The 13,906-nt window shown below is 41.9% G+C and overlaps 1 protein-coding gene across 4 annotated transcripts; it reads right to left on the bottom strand.

The window, feature by feature from the left end:
* Positions 1–1,491: 1,491 nt before the first annotated feature.
* LOC115004826 (dynein regulatory complex subunit 7-like) lies at positions 1,492–13,886 on the bottom strand. 4 transcript variants are annotated; one of them, XM_029426526.1, is made up of 16 exons: positions 13,809–13,886; positions 13,080–13,205; positions 12,234–12,428; positions 11,953–12,093; positions 10,988–11,206; positions 10,768–10,905; positions 9,843–9,912; positions 8,880–9,008; positions 8,614–8,742; positions 7,584–7,798; positions 7,130–7,345; positions 6,896–7,006; positions 6,237–6,347; positions 4,910–5,104; positions 4,308–4,447; positions 1,492–2,268 (listed from the first exon to the last, which is right to left on the bottom strand). In XM_029426526.1, exons 1-16 carry the CDS (start codon positions 13,881–13,883, stop codon positions 2,181–2,183), a joined length of 2,298 nt encoding a protein of 765 aa, XP_029282386.1. In that variant the 5' UTR covers positions 13,884–13,886; the 3' UTR covers positions 1,492–2,180. The 4 variants fall into 4 exon arrangements, with proteins under 4 accessions (XP_029282386.1, XP_029282389.1, XP_029282388.1 ...); XM_029426529.1 differs by lacking the exon at positions 4,308–4,447 and adding an exon at positions 4,074–4,111; XM_029426528.1 differs by lacking the exon at positions 13,809–13,886 and adding an exon at positions 13,300–13,521.
* Positions 13,887–13,906: the final 20 nt, after the last annotated feature.

Here is a 13,906-nt window from a genome sequence, read left to right as displayed (position 1 = left end):
TTATGGATGCAAAATAGCCCAAACTATATATATATTATAATTAAGATTACCAAGTTGCAGAATTTCTTTAAAATAAATTCAAATTTGCAGTGGACCCTTGTACCTTTTGTAAGGAAACAGACGAAATATTAGAACACGTTTTTCTCATCATTTTCTGTGTTAAAAATGTTTCAGGTAAATTAAAATTATTGGTAAAGAAAATAAAGAAGCAAATTAAAACAGAAATATCAATTAATTTCATTAATCAATTAATACCTACATTTTTAAAATATATTATTTTTGCTACATTTAATGGCAAAATATTTTATTTTTCAAGTCGTTTATTTATTTTGGCAGCTTTCGTCCACCTACTGCTCACCCACTTCCACCTGAGAAATGTTAGACACATCCACACAAAATATAAGTAGATATATTGGCTAATACTAGCAATAAATATTGGCAATCTCTATTAAAAAATAGCATTATTAAAAAGTAATATTTGTAAAATCCCACTTAGTATGTTTCTTGTTCTCTTGACTTAATAAACAGCCAAGTCAAACTAATGTAGCTTTGCTAATTGTTCCAGAGGCAAACTGGGTCAAACAGCAACAGCGACTCTAAGAGGCTGAAATGTTTATTACGCTTCACCATTTACAGCCATGTCAAAGTCAGTGGATACAAGTCCAGACATGTGTTAAAGAAACTTTGCAGACTGTTCCCAGAGTCCAGTCTAAACACGGAGAAGCAACATTTAGTGAGAAACACTTCCAGAACATTCGTGCTGACTTTGAATACCTTTACACCCGGGTTGAGTTCTCATTTTATCAGTTCTTATCTTTTGTTTAAAAGTTATTTTAATTTGCATTTTAAAGTTTTATGCTTTATATTTATTTTTATTTATAAACTGACGACTCCTGACGTTTTATGGATTTTGCAAAACAATGACTACAGAACAACTGATTAACTGTACAATTAACCCAAATAGTGAACGCAATAACTGCAGGACGTTTGGGTAAAATGTTGCATCAGAGATGAGGTTTCCTGTTATTATTAGGTACTTTTAATACAATGTTCTGTCTGTATTATGTTTAAATATATATATATATATTTTAACACTTATAAATACTTAATATACGTACTTTGTTTTAGTTGTTTTACTCTGTGTTTTCTTCACCCTGATGCTCGACCATTCTTCTATTAGCTCTTTGGTTGTTTTAACTGTTCTAATGCTGGACGAGACTGTTTAGCACAACGACTCTGTGAATATAACAGACTGTGTTCTTCACCGTGTCTTTATCCTGTGAGGTTTAAAATATTAAATATTAATCCAGATTTAAATAGAACAATTTAGTTTTCTTCACAGAAATGAATGAAATCCAGAGATAGAGGCCAACGATGTGGTGTCTTATACCCCTTTAAATGAAGAAGGCTTCACGACCCTACGAGATGTTATAATCTGATATATTTAGACTTTATTATTCTTTATACTGTGAACTTTTGCACATTCCTTGCAGAATGTACCTGCACAAAACTGTACAGCTCTACATTTTAAAAACAGATATATTATTCCAACGTTAAATCATTTTATTTGTTCATTTGTTCTTGTTTAGATTGATTTATAGTGTTTTATGTTTAAGGAGAAATAAACACGCTGACCTGTTGAAGAAGCTGTCAGTTATTTTATATCGATACATTGCTGTGAATTTGTTTTTAACTATCATTTGTTTAACATTTATTTATTTACAAGTAGTTTTTAATGTTTGAAGTGAAATAAAATACATTTATAAATACATGTGTGCTGCCTGTCTCACTATTCGGAAACATCCATAATGGAAGGCATTGAATGTCTGAATTCAATTCATGACGTTGTTGCATTTGATTCGTTTAGATTTTCTGATTGCTATTCTTATATATATATAAAGAAGAAAGGAATATAAAATAATGTGTCGAGCTCTTCATACAGCAGCTGCCTCAGATATGAGACTGTCCCTGGGGTACAGATAATAGAGATAATATATTTACTCCAGTCCTCCAATAGAAATATCTTTAATGTGCTTTGTAGCTCGACTGCACCAGATCAAGTTGCTTCTGCAGGTTTATTTGCACAGCATGTTGTGCTCCGAACACATGGGCATGTGCGAAGGAGGATTTCTAAATCCTTCTCTAGAGGAAAGTATGCACATGTATAACATTCAGGTGACTCAGCAGAGCAGGTGAGGGGCCAGTCGAGGGTCTCGTTTCAGCTTCCAATCAAGAGTTTGGTACTTTTGAGGAGCTGCTTCCTTGTGCCTGGAACAAACACACGTGAATAATCAGATACACACACCCTTTGCTTTTGGGCCAAAACGCTTGCCGTTAATCTTCTGCAGTAACAGCGAGCAGAGTGATGCTTTTTCATAATTATATGACTTTGAATGGTTAGAATGTTAAAAATAAATACATTTTATAGAGTGGTGCAGGACTGAGCATTTGACCACTTCTGGTTCTCTCAAAGTCAACGTTTCTTTTTATGGGTTTTTGGGTAGAGGCCTGAAATAAATGTGGTTAACACAAGATAAAAAGATTTTAAAGTTTTGTTCTTCAACATAAAATACGTCAGTAAATACCCCACTTGTGAATTTTGAAGCTTTTACATGTCTTACAGGTTAGGTGGCTTATGACACTACACAACGTTGTGTAGTCGGTGTAGTCGAACCTCTGATTGAAGAGGAACAATGCGGATTCCGTCCTGGTCTTGGAACAACGGACCAACTCTTCACTCTTGCAAGGATCCTGGAGGGGGCCTGGGAGTACGCCCATCCGGTCTACATGTGTTTTGTGGATCTGGAGAAGGCGTATGACCGGGTCCCCCGGGAGATACTGTGGGAGGTGCTGCGGGAGTATGGGGTGAAGGGGTCACTTTTGAGGGCCATCCAATCCCTGTACGCCCAAAGTGAGAGTTGTGTCCGGATACTCGGCAGTAAGTCGGACTTGTTCCCAGTGAATGTTGGCCTCCGCCAGGGCTGCGCTTTATCACCAATCCTGTTTGTGATGTTCATGGACAGGATATCGAGGCGTAGTCGTGGAGGAGAGGGGTTGCAGTTCGGTGGCCTGAGGATCTCATCGCTGCTCTTTGCAGATGATGTGGTCCTGATGGCATCATCGGTCTGTGACCTTCAGCAGTCACTGGATGGGTTCACAGCCGAGTGTGAAGCGGTTGGGACGAGGATCAGCACCTCCAAATCTGAGGCCATGGCTCTCAGCAGGAAACCGGTGGATTGCCTACTCCGGGTAGGGAATGAGCCCTTATCCCAAGTGAAGGAGTTCAAGTACCTCGGGGTCTTGTTCGGGAGTGAGGGCACGATGGATCGAGAGATTGGCCGGAGAATCGGAGCAGCGGGGGCGGTACTGCAGTCACTTTACCATTGTGACAAAAAGAGAGTCGATCTTCGTTCCTACCCTCACCTATGGTCATGAAGGCTGGGTCATGACCGAAAGAACGAGATCACGGGTACAAGCGGCCGAAATGTGTTTTCTCAGACGGGTGGCGTCTCCCTTAGAGATAGGGTGAGAAGCTCAGCCATCAGGAGAGACTCGGAGTAGAGCCGCTGCTCCTTTACGTTGAAAGGAGTCAGTTGAGGTGGTTCATCTAGTAAGGAGCCACCTGGGCGCCTCCCTAGGGAGGTGTTCCAGGCACGTCCAGCTGGGAGGAGACCCCGGGGAAGACCCAGGACTCGGTGGAGAGATTATATCTCCTCACTGGGAACGCCTCAGGATCCCCCAGTCAGAGCTGGAGGATGTGGCCAGGAGAATGGAAGTTTGGGGTTCCTTACTGGAGCTGCTGCCCCCGACCCCCGATAAGCGGTAGACGATGGATGGATGGACAACGTTGTGAACACGAGCCCTCCTTTAGTTTAGTGGTGGTAACGTGAAGTCATGTGACCGCTGTGCAGTTTGTTTGTAGCCTAACGTTAGCTTTTTACTTCTAGTGATTGCATCTACGCTTTAGAAATCATCAAAGTGGTGTTAATATGTGGAGATTATCCTGCTGAACTAAAGGTGTAAGTATAATAAACTTATTTTCTGCCATAATTCAAAGTCTAATGGAAAAATCCCTTTTGGCTTTTTGTCGAGGGAACCAGTGCGATGCTAACTTCTGGGTCGGCCTACAAATATGTGTGTGTGTGTGTGTGTGTGTGTGTGTGTGTGTGTGTGTGTCTGTGTGTCTGTGTGTGTGTGTGTGTGTGTGTGTCTGTGTGTGTGTGTGTGTTTGTGTGTGTTTGTCTGTGTGTGTGTGTGTGTGTGTGTGTGTGTGTGTGTGTGTGTGTGTGTGTGTGTGTGTGTAGTACATGTTGAGGTGTTTCTTGGTGGCATGTATTCGTAGTGTTTTCTCAGAGCAGTAGGTCTGGTACTCTTCCTCCTGCTGCTCCGTCATGTTGAGCTGCTTCTTGTGGTACCACTGCTGTTTCCTCTGCAGTTCCTGTGTCTCCTAAACAAAGAAACTACATCTTTAAGGTCTTTGTCCTGCATTGGATAAAAGATGCACAATAACGTAATAACAACTTCATCTTTAACTTTTACACTAAAGATATTAGTGTAGGCAGGTGGAGAGAGAGTTAATATTGTATCTTTAACATCAACACCTCCATATGGCCACACCCTCATTATGAATACATGGTAGAAGGTCACCTTCAGAAAAATGCTATGAACTCCAGTATATTCAACCTTTAGTCAAACTGAAACGCACTGCTACCTTGAATTAAAGATTTCTCTAAGTTTGAACTTTGAATATTGTTGGAAACATTTGGGATAATGTAAGTACACAATTCAGTAAAATATTTAACATAGATCGAGTCGCTTTTAGACATATTAATGTGGAAATGTTACATGTTATACGTTAAAGTTCCTGCAGTGAATAAGGGATATAATATACATCATGAGTGAACTTTACCTTTTCATAGCGTTCCTGAATGAGGTCGGCGTGCTCCACCAGTCTCTGTTTAAACTCGGCCAAACAGTCCTGGTGGAGCTGCTTGGCGTCTTCGGCGCTCAGAGTCTCTGTGTTGTCCAGCCGAATGAGGAGAGGAGCCAGGATGTCCTTCTCCTTCTCCTGCAGCCACCGCTGCTCCTCCGCATCCAGACGCTCCTGCAACGGCAGAGAAATGGTCGACAAAGGACGTCACAGACACGTGTTTGGCTTTCCTGAAGGTGTTAGCCTGCTTGGACGTATTCAACTCTACTTTTGTCAGAAAAAGGTGTTTTTTGGCTGTTGAAACTGAACGACATTGTCAAAGGCCATTTTAAATGTCTTTAATATATAGTAGTTATTCAGTTGGTAGGTAAATAGATACCTAGTGAGGGAGCAGTAATACCACAGTGTAGAAATACTCTGTAACAAGTCAAAGTCCTGCATTCTTACTTCAAGTAATGATCTCAAAGATGTTCATCTCAACACATTTCTGTTGTATCTTTGGCTGAACGCGGCAACACAATGGTGACTGAGCCTCCGGCCCACTGATGAAGCTTTTGTATTTGCAGTGTTTTACGTCTGTGGCGACAAAAATCACAAGCAGCATCTCCAGGAAGTGAGATCCACAAACACCTGCAACTCCCACCAAAGAGAATTGCTTTGTGGATCGAAGTACAAAAGTATTTGCATGAAAATGTATTTAAAGTACCAAAAGTAAAAGTTGTCATTCTACTGAATAACACATTTCAGAATGATATATGTTACCGTATATCATTGAAGCTAAACATTGAGTTAAAGGACGACTTTATATACTGCCGGGGAGCTTAATCCATAATCATTTAAAAGGTGATTTATATTTTGTATTAATGATCTTGACATTGAAAAGTAGTCAATAATAAGTAACTAATGTTGTCCGGGAACCATCACCTTACCGCGGTGGAGAGGTTTGTGTGTCCCTATGAACCATCACCTGTGTTGTCTGGAGCCTAGTGCTCCTGGTAGGGTCTCCCAAGGCAAATTGGTCTCAGGCGAGGGGCCAGACTAAGTATGGTTCAAAACGACTTCATGAAACAGAGGGAAAGAGAAGGAGAGATAATAGTCAATAATAAGTAACTAATGTTGTCGGAGAAATGTAGTGGAGTCAAAAGTCCAATATTTACCTTTAAGTATAAAGTAGCAACAATCTGAATTAAAGTGCCTCACTCCACTCACACACCACTGGCAGGTTGGTAGGTAAGTGTTGTCTCGAAGGGAAAGGGTCAACAGGAAGGTAGGAAACAGTTGCTGTTCAATGGGAATCTTGTCTCACCATTTCCTGTCTCTGGCTGCGGGCCCTGGCAGCTCCGGTTGTCGTCCACGGGGAGAAGTGAAGCTGAATGTCTCCCTCCTCCTGCTCTCTGCAGGCCACGATGTCTCTCACCTGCTCACACATTCACGTCTTTAACTTGAGTGAAAGTAGTAAACACCAAGATGTATTAGAAACTCCAGCATCATGGACGTTTCCCAGGTGCATCACATTGTCAGCTCTTCATGAGGACCTGACTGTGATTAACTGGGAGAGGTTTGACTGAGGGAGTCTGCAGCGACTGCTGGAGGGTTATACTCTGGATTCTGCAGGTCACGCATGCTTTGTAACAAATGCAGGCTCACGCACTCCCCATTACATTTTATATAAATCTTTAGGATGGTCCTCTTATTGCCAAGACATTGTTAGGCAAACTACCAACTTCTATCTCTGCAATAAGGACAGAGGGTCGTATGCTGTACAGATGTAACTGAGACACATAGGGTTCTATAAATAACATGTGAGTGATTGATTCATCTCCATCCTTTAATCCCTTCTTATTACTATGGGAACCACACCGTTTCTTTTCCTTATGTGTGCAGGTGTCCAGAAACCATGAATATTATGGGATGAATTGGGACACCACTGTACTGTGACTCCAGCTGACACTGAGGACACGTTACCTCTTTCTTAGATTCCCTGATCTGGAGAAGCACCTTGTCCTCATCCTTCATCAGGGCCACCAGCATCTCATGTAGAGCCAAAGTTTTAAGAGGCTCCTCGGATGGATCCACCTGAACGCCCACACAGACACAAATGTTGTGATTGTTGGAGAGTGAGAAACAGGAACAGCTCTGAGACTTTTACTTTGAAAGGCTGTGAAACCTGCTGTATGTCTTAGTGTGTGTTTGTTGTACCTGGAAGCTGGAGACCATGTCTTGTGTGAAGTCCTCGGCCTTCTTATTTTCTGTTGACTCTCGCGGTTTGATGAAGCTTCTCTTTGAAGGGATGAATCTGTGATCCTCTAAGTGATAGGTCAACTCGATACGTCTTTGAGCCAATAGGAACACTCGCTCGGCCACGTCTTCGTTGGCCGGCTTGGATCTGTTCCTGTGGAAACGCTCCACCACTTTCTGTACACACACACACACACACACACACACACACACACACACACACACACACACAGTGACCAGCTGAGAGAAACAGACAGGACATCAGAAGGAATGAAAGATGTTGGACTAACATAATATAAAAAACATTTCACCTGAAATGATTCTCAACTATCCTGAGCGACTGATATCATTTATAAAATGATGGTAAAATGACCCCAGTGTGAATTTGTTTTGCTTTATGTTTACATCATTTTACCTGAACTGGTCGGTCATCCAGATTAATGTTGGAATCTGGTTTTGAAAGCTGTGTGTCGAAGACAGCGTGCCGGTAACAGAGGAAGTCCTTCCGGCCCTCGAAGAACTCTGTCATTTCACCTGGTGACTCCACCCTCCGCACCAGATCTTCAACACCAACATTGCTGAACTCCATCTCACGCTCCGTGTGTGTGCTCTTGGATGTGTACCTGTGAACTGAGCAAAACCCGTAACACTGAGGGAACAACGTTTAAGATCAAAGGCCATCGAAGCCCAGAGGGGATTTTATTAAAATGATATTTTAAACTTGAAACTGAAAATGTAATTCCACAATATCATCATTGAGCGCTGTACATCCTGTCCACACGTCAGCAGGCCTAACATTGTGTTGTCAGGCTCTTGTTGGTTCTGTTATAAGAGCTGTCCCTCTTGTCTCTATGTACTACATGCTCTGTTTCTATCTACATTTATTTTGACTACTTTTATGGTTGATTGTATTTTCTATGCTTTTATTCTTAACGTCTGTGCTTTTACTTATTGGACTACAGATGAAAAATGTACTTTCTGGCTAACTCATATTTTCAGAAGTGTTATTACAGTGTTCCTACAGCTGAAGGCAAGTTAGACACAAATATTAATTCTGTTTAATGTCAGAAACGAGCTCTATTATCCTGCAGAGTTTGAAACACTTGCTTCACAAAGTACACCGTGCCTCACATACATTATCTGGTACCAGTGTCAGCCGTGCTGCATAATGAACATGAACAAATGAAATGAACATCTGTAAAAACGTAGCGAGCAGCTGCCAGATTGTGAGCACGCAGAGGAAGCTACGCACATGGCGGACACAGTATAACAACAGGAGGAGGAAAGAATGTCATTTAGTTATCCCACATAAAACAACCGTTACTGAATGAGGGTTGAAGACGCTCCATTATGTTTCAGTTTGTTTTGTTGTTGTTTGTAAACAGATGTGTGCTACAGGTCAGTTACATGTGTCTTTGGTTCAGTGAACTTTTAACTGGATTTACATAAAAGGTGGAAACGTCGTACACGTTTGAAGCTTTCTGTGATGAAGCTGTCGACCTCGTTGACCTCCCTCTCCTCCAGGTGGTCGTTTCTGTGCTGATACCACTCCTTCACCATGACGACATCAGTGCCTTCAACACACACACACACACACACACACACACACACACACACACACACACACACACACACACACACAGCTTGTCTCTTTGTGCTGAAAACAACTGAACTGTTCTTTAGAAGTCATCCGTTTCTCCTGAACACTCACAGTTCAGGTCTTTGTATGTAGTCAGTCGTGTGATCAGCCCGTCTGACATCAGGTCCGGTGCAAACTTCTCCAGCTTTGCTTTTCTGTACTGGGTCACCTTCTGTGTTCCCGGCCAGCAGGTCTCCAGGTCTGCAGACGAACGCAGAGGCAGCAGTTTGTGGAGGTTTTACAGCATCATGTGTTTGTGTATTTTATTACACCCTCTTGGAAATCCCACTGTGACGCTAACTCCCCCGGGAGAAACTGTGGAAATCTAAATGCAAATGATCTCCGTGTTTTCTGGGATTGCCCTGTTATTAAATATTTGTGGAGAGCGATACATAATGTCTATAATGCCCCTGGAGAGTAAGACCTTATTTTTGGGACTCATATCTCAAGAAGGATTTATTCATTTAATGATTAATTAAGGATTAATTCACGGATGGATATTACAATGGACATTTACAAAATGGAGAAGATAACAGCATATTTTACCCACAAGTGGAAAACTGTTGACTATGTAACGCTCCAGAGGCAAGCTTTCATTTAGCAAAAGTATGATTATATGGTGGAGAAACCATCACTCCCTAATTGTTTGTCACAAACCTTAAAATGGGAATTTCATACGTACAATAAATGGATGATGGACATACAATATTATAATATTTATGGGATTGTGTTTGATGCTGAATGCTATTTAAAAGATATACTGAGAAGACGTTAGAGAGCGGCTGGATATCAGCACTGATCTGTGTCTTTGTGCACTTTATTTGAATAGAAGTCATTAAGGTGTTTCATGTTTCTGTCTTGATGCTTTAATGTTTTGTCAGTTTTGTCAGCTGTGATCCTGAACATCTCCATCTTTATAGATGTCATAAAATAAACACTACGTTGCAAACAAACAGGTAAAGAGCGTACAGGGTGATGTACAGAATCAGCACACGGCACCATCAGGTAAATACTGCTCGTGTGGACTTCCTGTACCTTGTTTTGAGATCGGGATGTCACTGACCCAGGATCGTGGCATCTCAAAAGCTCGGGGCTGCTCCTCCTCCTTCATAAACAACAAAGTGTTGAACTTCATTCATCCTAAAATCATGTTTCAGTTTCATTTAGCTGTAAATTGTATTATTCTTTCTTTCTTGTTACCTATAATGACAAACAGGTGATAAGAGTGTGTTTGTTGAGGCCTGTTTGCAGCAGGACGGTGTGTGTGGGGTTGAGTCAGAATAAACTGCAGTGTGTGTGTTCATGGTACTGAAGGAACATGTCAGTGCAACAGTGAGGCTCACTGATGTGTTAATAGTTGTTGGACAGTAATGGAGCTCTGTGGCCCAGAGGAAGAAGACACACACACACACACACACACACACACACACACACACACACACACACACACACACACACACACACACACACACACACACACACACACACACACACACACAATACTTGTTAGTCGATACATTCACCGCTGCTTTCAATTTTTTAATGGGATTTATTGACACTAATAAAAATATCATCCTTATCTTCAAAGGTGTTTTCCTGCCTGCTGACGATTATTTTCTAGATTAATCGCTTGGTCTAATTTTATAAACTTGTGAAAAATGTCCATCCCAGTTTCTCCAAGTCCAAGATGAAGTCTTTAAATGTCTCGTCTTTCAGTCCAAACCCCAAAGATATTCACTTTAATATCATGTGGAAACAGAAAAACATTTTTGGCCATTTTTACATGAAAAGTTACTTTAACAATTAATCGATTAACTAAATAGTCGGCGCTTATTTTCCTGTCGGTTGAATAATCGCTGCAGCTCTACTTTTAGGTCTTAATATCCACTATCAAAACTACTACATAGGGTGAGGGTATAAACTCATATACACACACAGAGAAAAACACACATACACACACCTCCACATCATTGGTGATTTTGCTCATCAGCTTACTCTCCTTTTTCTTCAACACATCAAGAATCAGCTGCTTTTTGTAGGTTGCACCGAACAGGACTGGCTCCCATATCTTTAAGTCTTCCAGGTCATACACCATATCCTACACACACACACACACACACACACTTTCAGATGTATTGTCTCTATTGTTTCGAGTGTGTGTGGAGTTGTCGTGGACTCACAGCGCAGCCGTTCCTGCAGTCCTGCATGTTGACGTAGTAGTTGAGATTGTTCCACACGCTCTCGATGCCCAGGAAGTTGTCATTGTCAGTGGTGTAGCTGTTCCCGGTCAGCGGGTCGATGAAGAAGTTCTCCTGGACGCTCCGACTCCCTGACAGCACCAGCACCCAGCAGTGCACCCGCAGTCCTTGCAGGGGGTCAGCAGGTCGCTGCTCACTCTCCTGTTCATAAAGGGAAAGAAAAGGTCAAAGGAGGGAGAGTAGAGACGGAAGGCTTTAATATCTAACTTGAAGCTTTATTTCAGGATGCTTGCTCATGTGTGCTGCGATGTCAGAACATGCAGTTTGGCTTTTATTAGAAGTGTACGGAGCCGCCATTATCTCTATCTGTTCAACCAACAAGAAGCTCTTTCTCTGTGTCTGTAGTGGAAGACTGGAGGTGGGCCACTTTTATACAAAGTCACGTTAAATCAGGGAAATGTTGTATTTTTTAATCTAATATTTGCTTCAATAAATTATGAAATATATTTCCATCGTCACATTATTTGTGTACGTTTGTCTCTAGCTTTTATTACAGCAACAATATTATTAAACATCTTTTTGAATTATGATCAGCTGTGAAACACAATGTGATGAACTCAGAACTCCGGTTACTGTGTGTTTACTTTAGAGTCTTATTCGTTATTTGACACCATGCAGACTTCATGTGTCACCTCTTGTGGAACAGCACAAGATTACATTCTCTGTTCCTGACAACAATATGACTTTTTATGGTGTTTATGAATCTATTAATGACAGTCTAATGATTTATAATGTTTTAGTAACTATGCCACGAGAGAAATGATCGATATTTGAGAGTAATTTCAACTCATTCTCTGAGAACAAGGTCTGTGAATGGTATATAGCTCACACAGGGACTCACTGTCTAACTGTGGAGTGTTGCTTTACCAGTACAAACATCATGTTACCTGTAGTTTGTGTTTCTGAAACCTCGCAGCCTCTGCATCCTGTTTCTTCTTCTCCTGCTGCGTCACAAAGTTACTCTTCAGCTCCCTCAGAGGTTTCACTGTGTATTTGTTCTCCTGCGGCTCCTGCTCTGAGATTACACTCTGCACATACAAACACAAAGCACAAGCAGACAGACACATTCATATCTGTGAGTCACCGATCTATCTGACAAGCTGGTTACCGCTCTTTATATGTGCAGCAGTAATGAACATCAGTCATGAACACTGAACACAGCACTGACCTTGACCTCAGTGTCCAGCAGGGGGCACTCCTGCAGACTCTGGTCCAGCAGACACATCTCTTTGACAGCGTAGCCGCTGACACAGTAAACGTCGTAGTGGGCCCCGAGCAGCAGGCTGCACAGCAGGGTGGCACATTCAAAACATGTGGCTCTCTGACTCTGCAGCACCGAGCTGGAGGAGAACAAATACCTGGGCTGGGACAGCAACACACAAGGACAGATTTCTGAATGGGCCTGCTGGGCACAGGTTAGGGGGTCCCTGAGCCAGATCTTCTGTTTGAAGTTACTGCTACCTACAGTTACTGCTTGAAGTCACAAAGAGACACAAAATGACCAAAAGGGACGCAACTCTATCACCAAGAATGACTAAAACGAGGCACAAATGACCACAAAGAGACACAAAACGTCTATTAAAATAATGCAAAACAAGCACAGGGACACACAAAGAGACGCAAAATGACTACAGAGCACATTCAATTAAATTGGCATTTAATTAGATTAAACACGGAGGCATCAAGTTGGCTATATTAGAGCTTTCAGAAAAACCTGAGTTTCACAGTCGTGATTGTGATTTGGAAGTTGACGTGAACAGTGTCTACAGTCAGGAACTGTAGTCATGGTAACCACACACACACACACACACACACACACACACCACACACACACACACACACACTTCTTGAGATTGCTTTTAGCTTTGAAAGGTGCTTTACAAATAAAATGTATTATTATTATTATTATTATTATTATTATTATTATTATTATTATTATTATTATTATTATTCCAACACCTACTTAAATAAGTGGACCAAATGATTATGTGGTCATTCGTGTTGCTCTTCTCACCAGGCCTTCAGGCGGCTCCAAAGGGTCCAGAGACAGGAAGTTAGCCACGAAGGAGGCACAGCCCCCCCAGGTGAGAAGTTCAGGGAACACTGTCGGTGTGGGCCGAAGCGTCATGGACACAAACTTCTGAATATTAGAAAAACAACACTGGACTCAGACAGAGGTACATTAGTATATGGAAGGATGGTGATAAGAAAACACAATAAGTTGATGAACTTACATTCTCAGGATAATCGTGAAAATCTCAACAGTGACTTGAAAACGTCCAGATTGCTATCAAGGTAAAGAAGTGACAAATAGAGCCTGATATAAAGAAAAACATGTCTTCATGTACACAGGGGGTGTCACAGTCCCATCTGTATACCTAGTGTTTTCCGGTCCATGTTTTCCCTGTCTCTTTGTGTGTGTGTGTGTGTGTGTGTGTGTATGTGGCAGGGGCACGGTCAAAGACTTCAGCAGCTGATCTCATTCAACCCATCAACTCCAATCTGCTCACCTGTCTACAATCAAACTCATCCCAGCACAGTTATCTACCCCGGTCTTCCAGTCACTCATCGCCAGGTTGTTGTTTCTACTACCCGGATCACTGCATAACTTGTTGTTCAACTTCTGCCTGCCTGCCTGCCTGCCTGCCTGCCTGCCTGCCCGCCCGCCCGCCCGCCTGCCCGCCCTCCCCATTATTCTCTCACCATCTAGCCAGTATTGTTTTAATAAACTATTTAAACTTACTCCGTTTCCAGAGTCTAGTGTTCTGCGCCTGGGTCTCCTCTGGACGTACACATAACAGAACAATCTGGCCAACATGAACCCAGCAGACACTGACTCGC

The sequence above is a fragment of the Cottoperca gobio genome, unplaced genomic scaffold, assembly GCF_900634415.1.
Source record: "Cottoperca gobio unplaced genomic scaffold, fCotGob3.1 fCotGob3_192arrow_ctg1, whole genome shotgun sequence".
NCBI lineage: Eukaryota > Metazoa > Chordata > Actinopteri > Perciformes > Bovichtidae > Cottoperca > Cottoperca gobio.
This window is presented reverse-complemented; position numbering and strand designations above follow the sequence as displayed.